The sequence below is a fragment of the Barbus barbus genome, assembly GCF_936440315.1.
Source record: "Barbus barbus genome assembly, chromosome: 9".
Classification (NCBI taxonomy): Eukaryota; Metazoa; Chordata; class Actinopteri; order Cypriniformes; family Cyprinidae; genus Barbus; species Barbus barbus.
Genome location: NC_136737.1, coordinates 18,072,433 through 18,089,675, shown reverse-complemented (window position 1 = coordinate 18,089,675; position 17,243 = coordinate 18,072,433). Strand labels below are relative to the sequence as shown.

At 36.7% G+C, this 17,243-nt stretch overlaps 1 protein-coding gene across 1 annotated transcript in view; it reads right to left on the bottom strand.

Moving 5' to 3' along the window:
• LOC306874752 (low-density lipoprotein receptor-related protein 1B-like) overlaps positions 1-17,243 on the bottom strand; it is a gene marked incomplete at its 5' end in the record, with an annotated part of 280,259 nt that overhangs the window by 109,533 nt on the left and 153,483 nt on the right. Inside the window, 8 exons of the mRNA XM_079424987.1 lie at positions 3,493-3,697; positions 6,292-6,481; positions 12,306-12,677; positions 13,244-13,368; positions 13,644-13,795; positions 13,942-14,068; positions 15,296-15,425; positions 15,532-15,666. Coding sequence (XP_079281113.1) covers positions 3,493-3,697; positions 6,292-6,481; positions 12,306-12,677; positions 13,244-13,368; positions 13,644-13,795; positions 13,942-14,068; positions 15,296-15,425; positions 15,532-15,666 — 1,436 coding nt within the window. The remainder of the gene's footprint in view (positions 1-3,492; positions 3,698-6,291; positions 6,482-12,305; positions 12,678-13,243; positions 13,369-13,643; positions 13,796-13,941; positions 14,069-15,295; positions 15,426-15,531; positions 15,667-17,243) is intronic.

Below are 17,243 nucleotides of genomic sequence, written 5' to 3'. Positions count from 1 at the left end.
TGAAAGCATCTCTCCTGCTGTACAGCACAGTTCCATCAGGCAGTTTACTTTCAACACAAAGGTGCACAGACCAAAATAAAGCACACTGAGTGTCTGTAAAATTCACACAGACCCGTCCAGAGCCGGAGGGGAAGCACCGTGACACCCGAAGGACACCCCTCATCCATTATCCCCCATACTATAAATGATTAACCCAGATCTACAGAGAGTGTAAATAGAATCGTAGTCGTAACAGACACAGGGATACAGTACATCATGCATGGCCTCAGGGCGGAAGGTAAGCTGTGAGACTGAGGGGCTGTTCTTCACGTGCCTGAAGGAAATTAATCGAGTCCAGTCACTCAGAAACACTGAGACGGTAGAGATGGGAATTCGAACTGGGGTTCAAAATCGACACTCAACAAATACATGTAAAATTAGACTTTGGTAAGTAAATTTCACTGAAAACATTTGATCCTTATCAAAAACAAACTGTCATGACTTAGTGGAAGCTGTATCATCATAAGTTTAATATTTTTATTTTTCTCCACAACTCCATATGCTACATAAGCCCTGAAGGCAAGGTTAAAGAAGTCTATTATTTATTTATTTTTCTGCTGTGCGTGGGAGGGTTTGGACATTTCTGAAAACAAACAAAAACAAAACTGAGAAAAAGCAAAGCAGTAAATAAAACAAATTATTTAATTAATATCAAAGCAATTAAGAAAAGCAAAAGAGGTTTAGTCTAATTTATCTCCTGTTTGTGTAAAAAAAAAAAAAAATTCTCAAATTTATTTACAAAAATATTGAGAGCAAACAGCGGTAAATAAATAAAACTGAATAAAATCAAGGCACTTCTAATTTGGTTAAAGTTGACAATGCCTTTGACTTTGTTTTGTTTTGGTTTTCTTTTTTCAGAGAGAAAAATTCAGAGAGAGAGTTTTTTTTTTTTTTAAATATATAAAACTTTTTTATCTAAAACTCTTATATAAAAATATATTTTTTTTTTTTTTTAAAAAAGGTACATCATTATATTAAAAAATAAAATAAAAAATAACAAATGGGGGTGGGGGCAACACAAAAAAGGAAAAAAAATCTACTTAAGATAGATAGATAGATGGATAGATGGTTGGATAAAACAGATAAATACATTTATAAAAAAAATAAAATAAAAAAAAATTCCTTCAGACCATAAAAACTATCTTGGCTATCTTGGCATAATATAGCAAAGCAACAAGGAAAAGGAAGGAGAAATAAATAAATAAACAAGTCCAAATACATAGAGAGACCAATATTTCTGTTACATTACTATATAATGTTCACAAAACAAATCACTGCAAATTCTTCATTACATTTTCTATGATAACTGTATGTAAGCCATCAACAAAAAAAGAGGCTGTACACATTTCTTTCCACCTTTGAGAACTTTTCATGTTTTTTTGCTATTTATTTCCAAAGGCTTTAGTGAGCCACACACATCTGTTCTGAAGTGCAGCATTAACCGCTCTTCAGTAACACGCAGACACAGATGTCTCTGAAGGGTCGTCCATTTGAATGCCAGAGTCTTTGTAATAATAATAGGCGGCTCGATGGGCGCATGGAGAACGAGGCTCGTGCTTTAATCCACGATGACAACATGTCAAACACGTGTTCTCACCCTCATGCGGTCGAGATGTCTTTATTCCCAAGTGTTCTGTCACCGCCCGCACGTGTGTGGGGAATCAAGATGAAAGATGCGGCAGACACATCTGCATGACTTTCTGATATCAGAGCTGTCGTCTCGACAGGTGAAAACCTCTTCATGCTCTCTTTAAGGGGAAGTCGTGGCCTAATGGTTAGAGAGTCGGACTCGTAATCGAAAGGTTGCGAGTTCGAGCCCCCGGCTGGCAGGGATTGTAGGTGAGGGGAGGGAATGTCCAGCGCTCTCTCCACCCTCAATACCACGACTGAGGTGCCCTTGAGCAAGGCACCGAACCCCCAATTGCTCCCCGGGCGCTGCAGCATGGCTGCCCACTGCTCCGGGTGTGTGTTCACGGTGTGTGTGTGTGTGTGTGTGTGTGTGCATTTGTTCACTACTCACTGCTGTGTGTGTGCACTTGGATGGGTTAAACGCAGAGCACCAATTTCGAGTATGGGTCACCATACTTGACAATACGTCACGACTTTAAGATCGAAAGTTTTTAGCATTGAATTACAAATCAGTGGACAAGAACATGATATTCCCGCTCCGAGTGCAGGCTTATGTTTCAAGTAGCTTCTAAGCAGGGATTATCTCAGACTTTGCTCTCCAATAATGTGACAGAGGGTTACTCAAACATAACCTTAACACTTTATTTAAAGCTATACTGACCCTTTGCTAAGCTCCGCCCCTTTTTACTTACAGAACATGTCAAATGTGCTCATAGGGTGGTCAGATCTGATCGGATATGATTTTTATGAGCACTGGAAAGAATTGTGACATTGTGAAATTTGTATTGTCCATTCCACGTTAAAGAAATTGCTAAATTATTAAAAACTGAAAACTACGAAGTTGAAGCAAATGCATTTTAAAGCCAGCTGTAAACAGAAAAGCCTCATTTAAATTTGATAACATTAGTGTAACGTTTCTGCAATGCATTTACTGTTTGTTTGTTTTTTGTTGTTTTTTCTAAATTCATGAAGTAACATGCTTAAAAACAAAAAACTACAAATCTGAAATGAAGCAAATGCTTCAACTAATTGCAAAGAGAAAAGCTTAATTTGAAAATGATAACACTGCTGTAACGTTACTACAATGCATTTACTTTTAGACATTGGTAAATTTCACGGTACATACTATAAATTTGAAAACTACAAATCTGTATTGATTGCAAAAAAGCTTAATATATTTACCATATATAACATACATGAAATCACCCTGTAGCAGATATATACAGGTGGAGCTGGGGGAGGTGGAGGGCGCGCTGCAACTGCTACAGCAAACACAGGCCTAGTATTTGAACGTTGAGCTGCTGATGTGAAAAGTATCCAATCAGCTGCGCTATATGAATAATGATGTCATTGTATGAGATTGAGTTAAGTCCTGTAGTCCTGCGCCATATAGAGTTTCATGAAAGAACTTTGTATTAATGTAATATTTCTACAACATATTCACTACCTTTGAAGACATCTGTAAATTACGAAAACCAGTCAGTATCTGGTGTGACAGATTACAGATACACTTTTATCTAGAACTAAGAACAATGAGAAAAATATAAAATTATTGTTTAACATTGTTAGGTCTTTTTATTTGGTCCTCCTGGCAAGAGCAAATTTTTAGTTTTAAGTGACAATGTATTGAACCCAAGTGACCTGTATTCAGCGGATGGGATCAAAATTTCTTTATGTCTTCCTTCAATGTCTCACCTCAGAAAAACAGAAAAGCTTCACAAAGGCTGAAAAACTTTTGCAGTGCTCTTAAGACACAGTCTCTGCTTCAGCTAATGCACTTCCATGCATTTTTAAAAGTCACACACAAAGTGGCTCCATACTCACATATCTGTGAAAGCCATCGTAATCACACCTCTCGATGTGGCCGAGACTGCCGTCAGAAAAATACAGCTTTTCGGCTTTGTGGTCGATGGTGAGTCCATTAGGGGTGATGACATCCACGCTAACAATGACGCGGACATTCCGACCGGTTAAAGTCGACCTCATGATGCTCGGCTTCTGCTCATTCCAGTTAGTCCAGAACATCAAGCTAGGGGAACGGAAACAGACTGTAAGCTGTCACATCAAATGATTTTTACCATAAAATTCTAGTCCAAAAGAACTTAGACATTTGAGTGATTCTTAAAAAAAAAAAAAAATCATTATATAACATAATATCAAACTCACGCAAGCACTTTTCTTAGAATTAGTATCACTTTTCTGAGCCATTAGTTCTTCAAATTTGGCATATTTCAGACATGACTTCTTTGAAAGTCACATTAAAATTTCACATTTAAATGTGCATAAAAAAACAGAAGAAGCTGAAACTTAAGTGTGAATATGATCAAAAGCATTTTTCATGAATTGTTTTTATTATTGTATTAAATATTTAAATTATATTTTTTTATATACAGAAAATGTATTTTTTTAATTTCTTGAAGTTAACAACTTTACATGTATTTTTAGAATTAATATTTTAAATTAATGAATTGATTAATATACATTTGTATTTTTTTGTTAATTCGTAGTTTTTATTAGTACAGATATGCCTTTTTCACTAAAATGGAGCTGGTTGAGAATTGGTTATATGTATTAGTACTGTCAAACGATTAATTGCAATTAATCATATCCAAAATATCTGGCCATCTCTGACTTTTCTGAGCCATTTCTTCTTCAAATTTGTTACATTTCAGACATAATGTAAATGTTTTCTATGAATGGCACATAAAAAGTGCGCACACAAGTCTTCTTGAAACAAAATGTGCACCATTGATTCTGCACTACACTATGCTAATAGGCTCATAAAAAAATTATTCATCTGCAATTATAATGGAAAAGGCTACAGCCTAATAGCATCAGCCCTTTTTCATTTAATGTGGAAGAAAAAGACTAGTCAGTCGAAGGACGAAGCATGTCCTTGTGTTTGAGACGAGTGTGCTAGCCTGGCATGTGACAGCACCTTGCAGTGTCAGCCGCTAGCGTCGGTGTGTGGCTCCTAGCTGTGATCTTTGGCAGCTTTTGGATTGCTGGGACTTCTTGCTGACAGCAGCAGCCACTTATTGCCGTGCTAATGCTCTAACAGGCTAACGCACCGACTGCTACAGTCCGACTAAGTGCTGTCAGGGTATGAAGAGGGGAATTGATCCTTAGAGAACAAACAGTCATGTTAATGCTAAGGCTAAAATATATCATACTGTACAATTGAGTCAAGTCAAGTCAAGTTTGCTTTATTGTCAATTCTTCTTGAGTAGAGACTCTTCACAAGTCTAAATTTCTGATTTCCTACTTGGAAAAAATTAAGAGAATGTCTGTAGAATTGTGTTTAGCTAACATTTGTTGTGTAATGATAGTGTTTATGATTGTATACCTGAAGAACACACGCTAATGCTAGCATAGCATTGTTTACCTTTATCAATTAAGCAGTAACAGTAGCTTCATTTTGCTTCCTTACACAACATTTTTCAAGCATCAGGAAATGTTTATAGTCAAAAGTCTGACAGAAATAGGAAAATTCCACATCTGATTGAATACAGTTTAGCATAAAATGGCGGGAAATGCTAAAGTCAATTTAAATGTAGACGGCTGAGGCAAAATCAAAGTAAACAAAGTGCCATCTCTTTCATAAACTCAAATTGATGGTCGGTGGATCTCAACTATACAGTTTTGATCCAAGAAGCAGAAATCTAAATGTTGCATGATGCTAATTGCTAAAAGCACAGCTAACATCAGAACAACACAGTAAGAATAACAAAAATATAGGGGTAACAACCTTTTATAAATGACAAAAAGAATACCTTTTGTTGTGGATGTCAAATATTGTGTGTTCAATCTAACTTTGTGGTATTTGGATGCAAATTCATCTAGATGCTAGTCAGATTATCAGATGCTAATTCCAAAATCATAAACAAAACTAGTTTCACTTGTGAAACTTGTGATTTGTGCTGACAACAAAATGTTTTTACAAGTATTAGCAATTCAGCAATTTGTATTAATATATTACTTTAATACTTTAAAACACACATTTTAGTTCATTTTTGTATGGCTTGGGCTCTATATTTCCTGTAAAACGTAGTTGAGAACCACTGTGCTAGATGACACTAAAATTAGAGGATCAAACTAAAAGGCAATCATGAACAGTTCAGCAGGGCAGAAATTTGCCAAAGTAGAAAAATAATAAATAAATGCATAAAAGTGAAACTTAAGTAATGTTTTCTAATTTGAAAATGAAAGGAATTGCTTACAGAGATCAAGAGATGCAAACGTGTTTGGAGATTAATACCGCAAATCTCTGTAGCACAGGTCACTCTGTTTTAAATTTGAATATTTTGAATATTTGAAGCTCATAACTCATTGATGTAAAATTAATACTATGTATGTGGTCTGGCGCCTAATTACTCCAAAATAATTAGAGGATCCCTCCCTTAATTGACCTTTTGGAAAGACAGCCATCAAAAATGTATCAACATGGGTTATTTTGAAGTGAGGTGGAGTGCAGAAACTTTTGGCATTTGAGACAGATGGATTTATTTTACTGTAATGAAAAGTACATATTTTTGAACTTGCAAAATAGATAAAAGACTACCAAATTTTTGTCTGTTTTTTGTCTGTTAAATGTCAGAAATTAGCTTGAATCTCTAGACCTACTTCTGACATTCATCCAGAGTGAGGACGTGTGGGTGGTCCTCCTCAGACAGGGAGACCACCGTGTCTCGGTTGAAGGCGGTTGGTCTAGTCTGGTCGATGCTGTGGCGGGTGACGGTGGCTGTGGTGGAGCTCGTCCAGTACAGGACGTCCCATCCTCGGTGGTACGCCAGTCCCTCCACAGAACCAACATCTAGAGGAGGAGACACAACGTCAATGCTAATCGCTCAAGTACTCTCAAATAACATACAGACAGTGACCTACTACACACAGTTTAAACACATTGCACTTTAAAGCCTGAAATAAAGTCCAAATACTTTTATCTAGTTGTTTCAAACCTTCTATCAATAATAAACGATATAAAAAGCATTGAAGTCCACAAATGCAAGCAGTTGACCTGAAGGCCATAAAACCGGATGGCAGGCAAACACCTCCACAGGTTCTTTCACAAGTGATTCAAAAAGAAAAAAAAGCAGACAGATGGTCAATGTGAAAAACAGCTAGGTGTCAGAAAAGGTCAAGATGTGTTGTGGAAATCTACGTCAATACTAAATCAAAACCTTTAAAAAAGAAAAATACACCTTTTAGCTCTTAAAAACACTGCAATTTGTAAAGAACTGCTTGATTGTACATATAATCACTTTTAATTACACATAAAACTGAACGATTTATATTAAAAAGTGCATTATAATATTACAATAGCATTTTAGTTCCATGTTTAAAGGTGCCATAGAATGAAAAACTGTCTTTACCCTGGCATATTTAAATAATAACAGTTCTGAACATGGAAATGACATACAGTGAGCCTCAAACACCATAGTTTCCTCCTTCATATGTAAATCTCGTGATTAAAAAAGACCACTGAAAAACAGGCGAATCAGAACATAACACCGACTGTGACGCAACAGTCGGGATCACTACGCCCCCAACATTTGCATAAACCCGCCCTTGTTCTAAGCCGGCCGAACCATCAGAAGCTCTGCAGGTATTGTAAATAAACAAGCGAAAATAACAAAATAAATTTTATGTTCCAGGCCGTGCAGGGGGTGTGAAGTGCAGGGATGGGTTGGTGTCTGTATTCAGAAAGGCACAGAAAGCAAATAACGCGAGCCACTAAAGGGACATGGTTAGCTCCTTGCTAGCGGTAGCCTGTTACAGTACATAAGATTTCACTCTCAGTAAGGAGAGATGAGGATGATGGCGAATGACTTACAGATCCTGAGCACCACTGACAAGCATCTGATCTTGTGAAATGTGTGGTAAGTACTGTTGCTCCATAATGTAAACATAGTTTGTGTGATCGCGTCTCTTGAAAGTGAAACTATAACGCGATCGATGGATCGTTCAAAAGCAGTTTCAGTGCCTCGCATATTAATAACGGCTCCCTGATGCCTGCGTTTTATATACAGTATAATTACCCGACGATATAACTGCGAGAGAAAGTATTTAAATATATATTTTCCTCCCTGTGCTTCCTTCTTGCTGATGAGCCGTACTGTGAAACAGCCAATCAGAGCAGAGCTCATTATTATTCATGACCCTGCCAAATAAGCCAATAACAGACCGTTTCATTCTAGGGAGAAATCCTAGGGTTGTAAATGGACATGTAAAATCATTTCTGGAGATTTTTTGCCCTTACCTAAGCCACATACCTTCTGTGTAGATATCAGAGAACAATTTAAAATACTGTATCAATGCATTCTATGGCACCTTTAAGTAACAATAAAACAAAACTAGAAACAAAAACAGAATGAAAAATAAAAAGTTGAAACTTTAAAAATTGGCAAATACAAAGATATTAAAATGGTTTTCAGTGTAACGTTTACATTGAAAAATTAAACAAATAAGACAAACAAATAAATATTTAAAATAGTTTATTTAATTTATGTAAATAAATTCAATTAAATGTAACAAAATAAAAAAAATATCTATTATAAAATATAATATTTCATATAATATAATATAACAACAGCACTTTAGTTCCATGTTAACATTTAAAAAAAAAGAAAATATAAAATAAGATACCATAACTTTGTGACAAAATCTAAGTAATATTTAGAGAATAAAACCCTTCTCAGAATATTGCATTTTTTCAAATAATTTATAGTATATTCACACAATAGTATGCCTAATTTGCCTAATTTATTCTTGTAATAAAACAACTTTATTCTCAAAAAAATATTTTTTTATATTTTAATGTGGCACTAAACTGCCATTGTCTATTGCTGTCTAATAATATATATTATATTTGATTTAAGTAAAAAAATATATATATATTAACAGTCCAGTCATCTCATGCATTTCCTATATGTAACCATATCATGTACGACTCGACACAAAGTTCAGAGCATTTTTATAATCTGCTTGGGCTTTTTTGTGAAAAACAAAATCATGCACTGATCAAACAATTATTCAGTCTTTTTGATGTTACAATTGCATAATGCATGGGAGAAAAAAAATATTTTTTTACTTTATCACACCGCAACCTGAGCAGCATGTTTTAAGAGGCACTGCAGAAGTACTTCACTTTTTTTGGGATGTGGTTCCTCACCCTAAAACCCTCACAGAGCCTGATAGGGAAAGTGAGTGGCACTGAATAGGACATTCAGGCTCTGCTAGATTAGTTGCAGTGAACATAACAAGGAATTAACAAGACTATATTTGAGATTTTTCTTTCTTATACAGTCAATGGCGAATAGTCTAAATAATTTACTGCACTGGATCTGAAGTATTATTTAGACTATTCGCCATTGACTGTATAAGAAAGAAAAATCTCAAATATAGTCAAGTGTATATTACAACTGTTTCTCCAAGACAGCAAAGAGATGCAATGAGCAAGAGCAAACTGACACTTAAATCTCCTGTCCTGCTCTTCTAAAGAAAAAAGAAAAGAAAGAAAGAAAAAAAACCCTGTGTAATATCACGTTTCCTCTGAAGCTCCACAAGAGAGCTCAACAAACGTTGTTTCAAAGTGAGAAAAACAAATAAAAAATAAATAGAAAAAATAATATATATATAGAAAAAACGAAGATGGCAGATTCTACATAGATGCAAACTATTAAAAATTATAATAACCAAAATAAAATAAATTACAGTAGGCACAATATCATAATGTACAGTGTGAAAAAAAATGGATATTAATTTTCGGATATGGTAAAGATTACATTAACAATGCTATTAAATTACTCATGTTTTTAGAATATTAAATCCAAAGTTCTGTCATGAAACTCTATGGTGCAGACCGATAGGTTCTATCTGAATCTGATATAATTACATCATCATTCACATGGCGCAGCTGATCGGTTACTTTTCACAACAGCAGCCAATGGCTACTTGGCTAGTGCTTGCTGTAGCAGTTGCAGTGTGCTTCAGAAACACTCCACCTCCCCCAGCTCCACCTGTATAGATCTATATGGGATGATTCATGTAAGCTATCATATGCGTTATCATGTAAGTTCATATGTGTTATTTGTGCAGCAGCAGTATTTCCTATATGCTCACAGCAGCATGTCTGTGGACTTATTGGCAAAAGCAAGTCTTGGTAGCATATCAGATCTATTCCGCCAAGACCAAACACCTTAACATTGCCAAGTGTACTACCATGCTAAACTCTCCTATAGTTTTCATGACAGAACTTTGACCATTAAATGACAGCAATGGAATTCTAAAATGCAAAAACCAATGGAAATAACTATCCAAAAATAAATATACAATATTGAACTAAATAAATAAATACATAGGCCTACTAAACCCAATATGATACCAACATAGCATGCATCCATAGAAAAATTGTTCACAATAAGACCAGGAACAAATGCTAAGAAAACAAACTATACTTTAAACAGCAATAACCTGGTATTTGTTTATCAGAGGTCATCAAGAACACAGCTCCTGATGAAAATGTCTGGTTTTAAGAACGAAGGTGACATGACATTTCCACTTCGGGCTCCGACGAGAGATCCACAAGAAGGCTGAGGTCTGCGTGTTGCCTTGGAAACGTCTCCTGTACAATATATTACGAGTGTGTCAAGCGATCACATCCCGCCTGCGATCAATCACCGTCCTCTGGCTAACAAAGACAGATTTCCCCCAACGGAGACGCAGCATTGGCATCGCTGTCTCTCGTTCTTTCTCTAAAGGCCTGAAGGCTGATCTTGTGCCGTCGAAGTCCTCTGGCATAGTTCACACTCGCTGTCTGTCTAACGTCTTCCCTCTGCAAGCCAATACTCTCGCAGTAGCTCTCTTTCACCCCTGACCCGCAATTGATTTTCCCCTCACATGGATAAAAAGCCTTCAGAGCTTGATGTCTTGCATGCTTCTGGAGTCTTGACTAAGTAAAACCTTTAATTCTTTCTAATATTCTCTCACAGATTCCCATTGAATTACAATGGCCTGTCTCTTCATTCATATACCAGACATGTCTCTCTTAAATGACTAATTATACTTTGGTGTTGTTTGTTTTTGCATTTTTCACACTGATTAGCCTTTTTGTAGCTTAGTAACATGTCTAAAAATAACCCTGAGGTGTGAATACAGCAAAAATGAAGCATCATTTAAAGGTGTGAACAGGTCAGCATGAACTTTGGGAAAAAAAAAGAAGATTTGGAAGCGTTGCTAACAGCGTGACAAAAAGTCTTTAATCACTAGCACTGGTGAAAACTATAGTAAGTAAGTAAGTAAATTTTATTTATATAGCACATTTAAACATAGCAAAGCTATCCAATGTGCTTAACAATGTACCAGAAATTAAAATGAGAAAAGAAAACAAAAAAGAAGCAAACAAGACAACCAATAAAACATCAATAAACTTTAAATTAAAATGCTAAGGAAAAAAGATATGTTTTCAATCTTGATTTAAAACTGGTAATGGAAGGTGCAAGGCGGCATTCTAGAGGTAACTGGTCATCAAGTCATCGAGCCGAGCAACTGTCTGGTCTTGAACTGACTTTGATTTGGAGAAGCTACAATATGTCAGATTTGAACCACCCTGTCAACAAAAGCTTGAGAGATAACACATAGTTATAGCTGCCAGATGAAATGTACAAAAACATTTCCGAGTCAGTTCACTTTAAACTCAACATTTAAAAACTAATATCATCACAAATCAGCTAAAAACAAAAAAAGTCACTTCAACTAAAGAGCTTCCAGTCATTCCCTCACCTCTATCAGCCCTCAAACATGAGTACGTACAGACAAGCTGTTTATCAGCCCAACGCCGATACATGCCTGCAATATATCAACATAAATCCATGACAAAGGATAAAGCTTAGCGTCTAGGGTCAGGTATAACAATCTGAGCGCCTGCCACGGCCTCGTTTGACAAATATCACAATTCCTCTCAGGCAAGCTATCGTTCAGTACGGCAGCTGCAAACTGACAGCTCTGCAGGTTAATGGCATACTGATTAAATGAGACGTGTGTTAATGTTGACAAGGTTAGGGCCTGATAAATCACAAGAGGTATGAATTGCAATGCCGGTTACTGGGCTGCTGCTTTATCAGAGTAATTAGCTGTACCCTGTATGGATAATTTATTTACATTTTACCACAGTTAATTGGCCGTGATGCTGCTACAAATATGAGCTGCATTGCAAATAAAGCAAATAAATGTGTTACGAAAGTACCTTGGACAGACAATATCAGGCTGGACGATATGGACAAATCCATACAAACCAATTTCCAATTCATTCAAATGTTCCCTACAGATATAATGTAAGCTACAAACATTAAGGATGTCTGAAAAGCTTTGTGAAATCATTCATCAGCATTACTCGGAAGGTATCAGCCTTCTAAACAACATTTAAGTTACACTGGACATTGTCATTTCATCTTTACTTTATTCAATATGGGCTTTTAAAGATGATAAATGTCCAAAAAACGTAGCAGAATTGAGAATGAATTCGTGAAAGGGTTCTCAAAACAACTAAAAAAATAACTAAAAAACTATTTTTTCCAACAAAAAACGTGACTAACAATATATCCAATAAAAGTAATTAGTAATTAGACACAATTACTTACTCTCAGCAATGACGCGTCGTCCTGTCCAGTCGTCATTGATGACTTGTATATTCCCATAATGAACATCGCTAATGAAAATCCGATTGGTTCCATGCGCTTTCTGCCGATGATCAAAGGCCAAAGCTATAACATTTTTAAAATAATTTGGGTTCTCGTACGCCCTTATTGGCGAGTTGAGGTTATTCTCGTCCGATAGATGAATACTCCTCAAAACGGTCCTCTCGGAGTACAGCAGGTAACCCTCGTACCTGTTGCACCTGAGTCCATCCTGAGCAAGATATCCATGGGCGCAAGCACAAGTTTTCAGGTTATTCCCCAAGTAAAAACAAAGTTGCTGGCATCCTCCATTTGCTCTGCTGCAAGCGTTCGTTCCTGGGTAAGTCAGAAAATCAGAGATCAGACACCCTACAAAGTAGGATCTCAAACTTAGATCATAGAATGTCACTGTCCTGCAGAGTTTAGCTCCAATTTCAATTTAACATATGTGAAGCAACTAATCAAGTGCTTCAGGATTGCTAGAAACCTCCAGGCAGGTGTTTTGGAGCTGGTTGGGGCTAAACTCTGCAGGACATTGGCCCTTTGAAACATGTGGTCTAAACAAATGATATCACCTAATAATGGCTTTGAGATGATAGTTTCAGCATGCAAATAAAATTAATCAGCAGGAGTATCCAATCCTGCTCCCGGAGGGTAACTTTTCTTTTAAGTTTAGCTCTAGTGCTCATTAATCACCTCTGAGCCAGCTAATCGAGGTCTTCAGGGTTACTAGAAACTTCCAGCTATGTGTGTTGGAAGAGGTTGGAGCTAAACTCTGCAAAAAGGTAGTCTTCCAGAAGTGGGATTGGACACCCCTGCTTTATCTAGGATAAAACTTGTACTTGTGTGCACTGGTGCAATGTTCAAATAACAGGAAAACTGCCATTAAGTGAAACCTCAACCTTTCTCCCGATCCTGGTTAAAGACCTTCACATCTTTCAGACTGAAGCCCAAGCCGCTCCTGACGGTCACTACGTCCACGGCGTCTTTCTTGGAAGCACGGCGGATGGATCCGTTGGCATAAGCTCTACCGTCGTGGGGGCACAAGACCGAAAGTTTGACACTTGCTAATCAATGGCCCTCAACTAATTAAAACCAAAGAACTCATTAAAATACAGTATACAGCTGGTCTAACAGAAGGTGAGGTAACAAATCCTTGGCATGACATTGAACCACCGGAGATTCTGAAATAGTCTAAAGTGTCTTTTTGCACTAGGCATTGCGACCTTGTAGGGAAAATGGGATGGTATCTGCTTTCTTGGGCCATTCTTTGAGACTAACATTTATGGAAAAATAAATTACCTGTCAGACCAGAAGAGGTAAGCCCCAAAGACTGCTATGGAAAACATATCCACCCCACTCGATGAGAACACGATCTCCCTCTGCTCCCCCCGCTCAAGGTCGATTCTCTCGATCTTGTTGTTGCGGGCATCACACCAGTATAATTTATTTTCCTACAACGCAGTTGGAAGACAAACATCATTCATCTGTTGTATTAAGAATGAAGGGATATACGATCTGGCTGCCCTAAAGCTGCAAGATAAGCCACAAAATCAACATGGACTGCAGCCTGCAGAGTAAGCATGTAGGGGAGGCAGACCTGGTAGTCTATGGAGATGCCGTTGGGCCTTGCTAGTCCGGTGCTAACAAGCACGGATTGCACTGAACCATCGAGACGTGACCTGGAGATGGTAGGAATCTGGCCCCACTCCGTCCAGAAGAGAAACCTGCATGAATTTAAAGGAGAGTACGATTAAGTAGTCAACCTGAGGAATTTTGACCTTCACACAGTTTGAAATCCAAGATTTATCTTCCGTTACAGTGAAAACAAGTACAATGCTAATAGAGTTACAGTTTGTTTGGTCTAATGCTGTGTTCAGGTCCTCATGGGGTCTAATTAGGGTGTGTTTTTCCTCTCCTCTACCATTCACAGTTAATTTCTAAGCAGAATCGGATAGTACATTGTAAAACAACAGAAGGGTACAACAGCTGGTCACTGGGGCAGTACCCTTGAAGGCACAAGTTTTGTAACTTATCTATTCCTAAAATTTGAATATTAGTGCCTTAGAGTAGTAATACTTACCAATAAGGTACTACTATGAACCGTTTAAGGGTAAACGGTGTTGGGGAATAACTAGTTACATGTAACGGCGTTGCATAATTTAATTACAAAATATATGTAAATGTAATCTGTTACAGATATAAAAAATAAAAAAACGATGTAATTAAGTTACAGTAACTTATGAAAATGTTAACGATTAAAAAAGGTCAGACAGTATTCAGTGTTAAGTACTATTGTAAGGTTAACCCTGCCTGGTTTGAAATAGTTACACTACTTTTTACAATTTAAATAGGGTAACTTGTAATCTGTAACCTGTTACATTTCCAAAGTAACCTTCCTAACACTGAGGGTACATAAGGTAAAAAGACGTCTCTTTAAGAGTACTGTCCCAGTGACAGGCTGTTGTACTCTTAAAGGGAATTTTTTTTTGCATATTAAAGTGTAAATGAGACCAAATGTAGAACAGGATTTTATTTCCATCAGGGACTGGATCATTAAAATGGTCTCTTGCATTTGAAGGGTAGAAGTCGAAAATTGAGTCTTTTTGTCACGCCAGTGAAAGACATAACAGCTTAATGTTTTATTTTGCACTTTTACAGTACAAAGCTGTAGATAATGAGGTAACTTATTACAAACATGAGGTCAAGATTATGATGGCCCTCTCAAATTAGAATACATGCAATGAAAATTATAAGGCCTTTAAGGAGGACGTACATCTGCAGTTAACAAGCTTTGAGGTGCTAATTGCACACACTAACTGCTCTCTAGATGATCATAGGTCATTCATTTAAACGCTGTTGCCACACTTGGGTGAAACTGAAGCTTAGCATTAGAAGAAAAAATAAACCAGAGGTTATTTTCAGAGTGGAAAAATAAAAAGGCAGATACGTACCCTTTCATTGGGTGTACAGCAATGGCTCTGGGTTGATCAAGACCGTCAGATATCACCACGGCGCGGTACAAGCCATTCAATCGAGCCACCTCGATGAGATTCAAGCCATGGTCCGTCCAGTAAATATTACCTTTGGATGCAAAGCAACAAAGACCCTGAACCAACAGAGAAACAATAAGCCTGACCACTTCAATTTGGAAACACAGAAATGCTGAAAAAAAGAGAAACTTTCACACCTGCAATCCAGTCCACCGCTAGTCCTTCAACACGTCCAAGACCGCTCCTGACAATGTCCTCTCTCCAGGTCTGATCTCGACTGGATCTAGAGATTCTGTTGGAGCCCATATCCGTCCAGTACAATGTATCATTTCCTATGATAGATATGCAATAAACATTAACTATAAAGTGTGCCTAGTCTAGTTAGCACCTGCTGTTAAATTCTTTTTTTTTTGCCTTTTACATTACAGCAGCTAAGAACTATATGTATTCTTGCGCTGATGGCCAATTTTGAATAAACAAAGCCTTCAAACTATTTTTTGAAGAGCTGCATGCCAAGCTCTACCTGAAAAAATGAGTCGGTTTCTCTTGGCCAAAATGTCTTTGCCCTTTTGTTCTCATTCAAACCCACCTTTTCTCCAAAACAATAGAGGCTAAAAAGGCCCAAAGTACTTGTGATTGTCCTGGCTCCCGTGGTCTGTCCCTTTCAAAACGCTTTTCACAAAAATTGCTTTGACTTGGCCGCACGACATTATCCATAGCTTCATGCATCACCAGCTCCTCGCCTACTCAAAAAAAAATTACATTATATCCCTTTTGACAAAAACTCCAATGAAGCCCATTCACATCGTTATGAGGCATCGGCTCATCTGTCCAGCTAATCTGTTTCGATTATCTTCCATCTGTCATAACCGCATACTGCATCCGCATCACCTCATAATAATATTTGCTTTATCATGCAAATGCAGAGCTGCAAACTGTCTGTCACTGATGCAAAGCCTGGCATTTCTGTCTCAGCGCAGAGACAGCTGTCCAATTACTGCACTATATGAATCTGTCCCAAACACTGGGAAATACCCTGCAAATCAATGTTTTCCTCATGTCAAGAGGTGATATGTTGTTGTACACATGGCATGGCGATGCCTAATTGCTTTGGTCATTTCAGAAGAATCAAAAATGTCTACCTGATTGTAGTCAGTAGAACAAAGTATCATATTTCCCCCACCTTTTTACACAGTTTTTATATTATACACCTAACACTTTTAACACACTAAACTTGAAAGCAAATTTTAAACATAATAATTGTTATGTTACATCCAAACTACCATAATTTATGAACTTTGGCCACTACCTTTTCAATATGACTGTCCTCTTTATGCTATTAACCGCTTTTTTGTTTTGTTTTTAATTGTGACAACATAAATAGCATTTGATAAACTAAAATGACTGAATTATTTTCAATAATTTAAATAAAGCTGAATAAAATAAAATATAAAAATTAGACAAAAAACAACAATTAAAAATGCTGCCATAGTTTTAATGACTAAAACTGAAAAAAAAAAAAATGAGTATATAATTAATACTAAAATAACACATGTATATTACAGTAAAAAAGTATTAACATACACTTTCCTTAAAGATTTAATAATTCATGTAATTGAAATAAAGTAAAATAAAATATAATTATTACATGACAAACTAAATCAGAAATGCTGCCTTGGTAAGTGTCAATCATGTTTACATACTGCCTCTGAAACGTTCGTCCGTCATAAAAACAAAAAACGAAAAAATGCACACAAAAATGTTGGACTCAGTGTGCAATGACCTTAACAACAAAGTGCTAAAACTAAAACCAAAATATTACAAATAAAAATGACAAACTAAAAAATAGACAATTACTACAACAAACTTAACTTAAATGAAAACTGCAAACAGAAATAAAAGTTAAAAT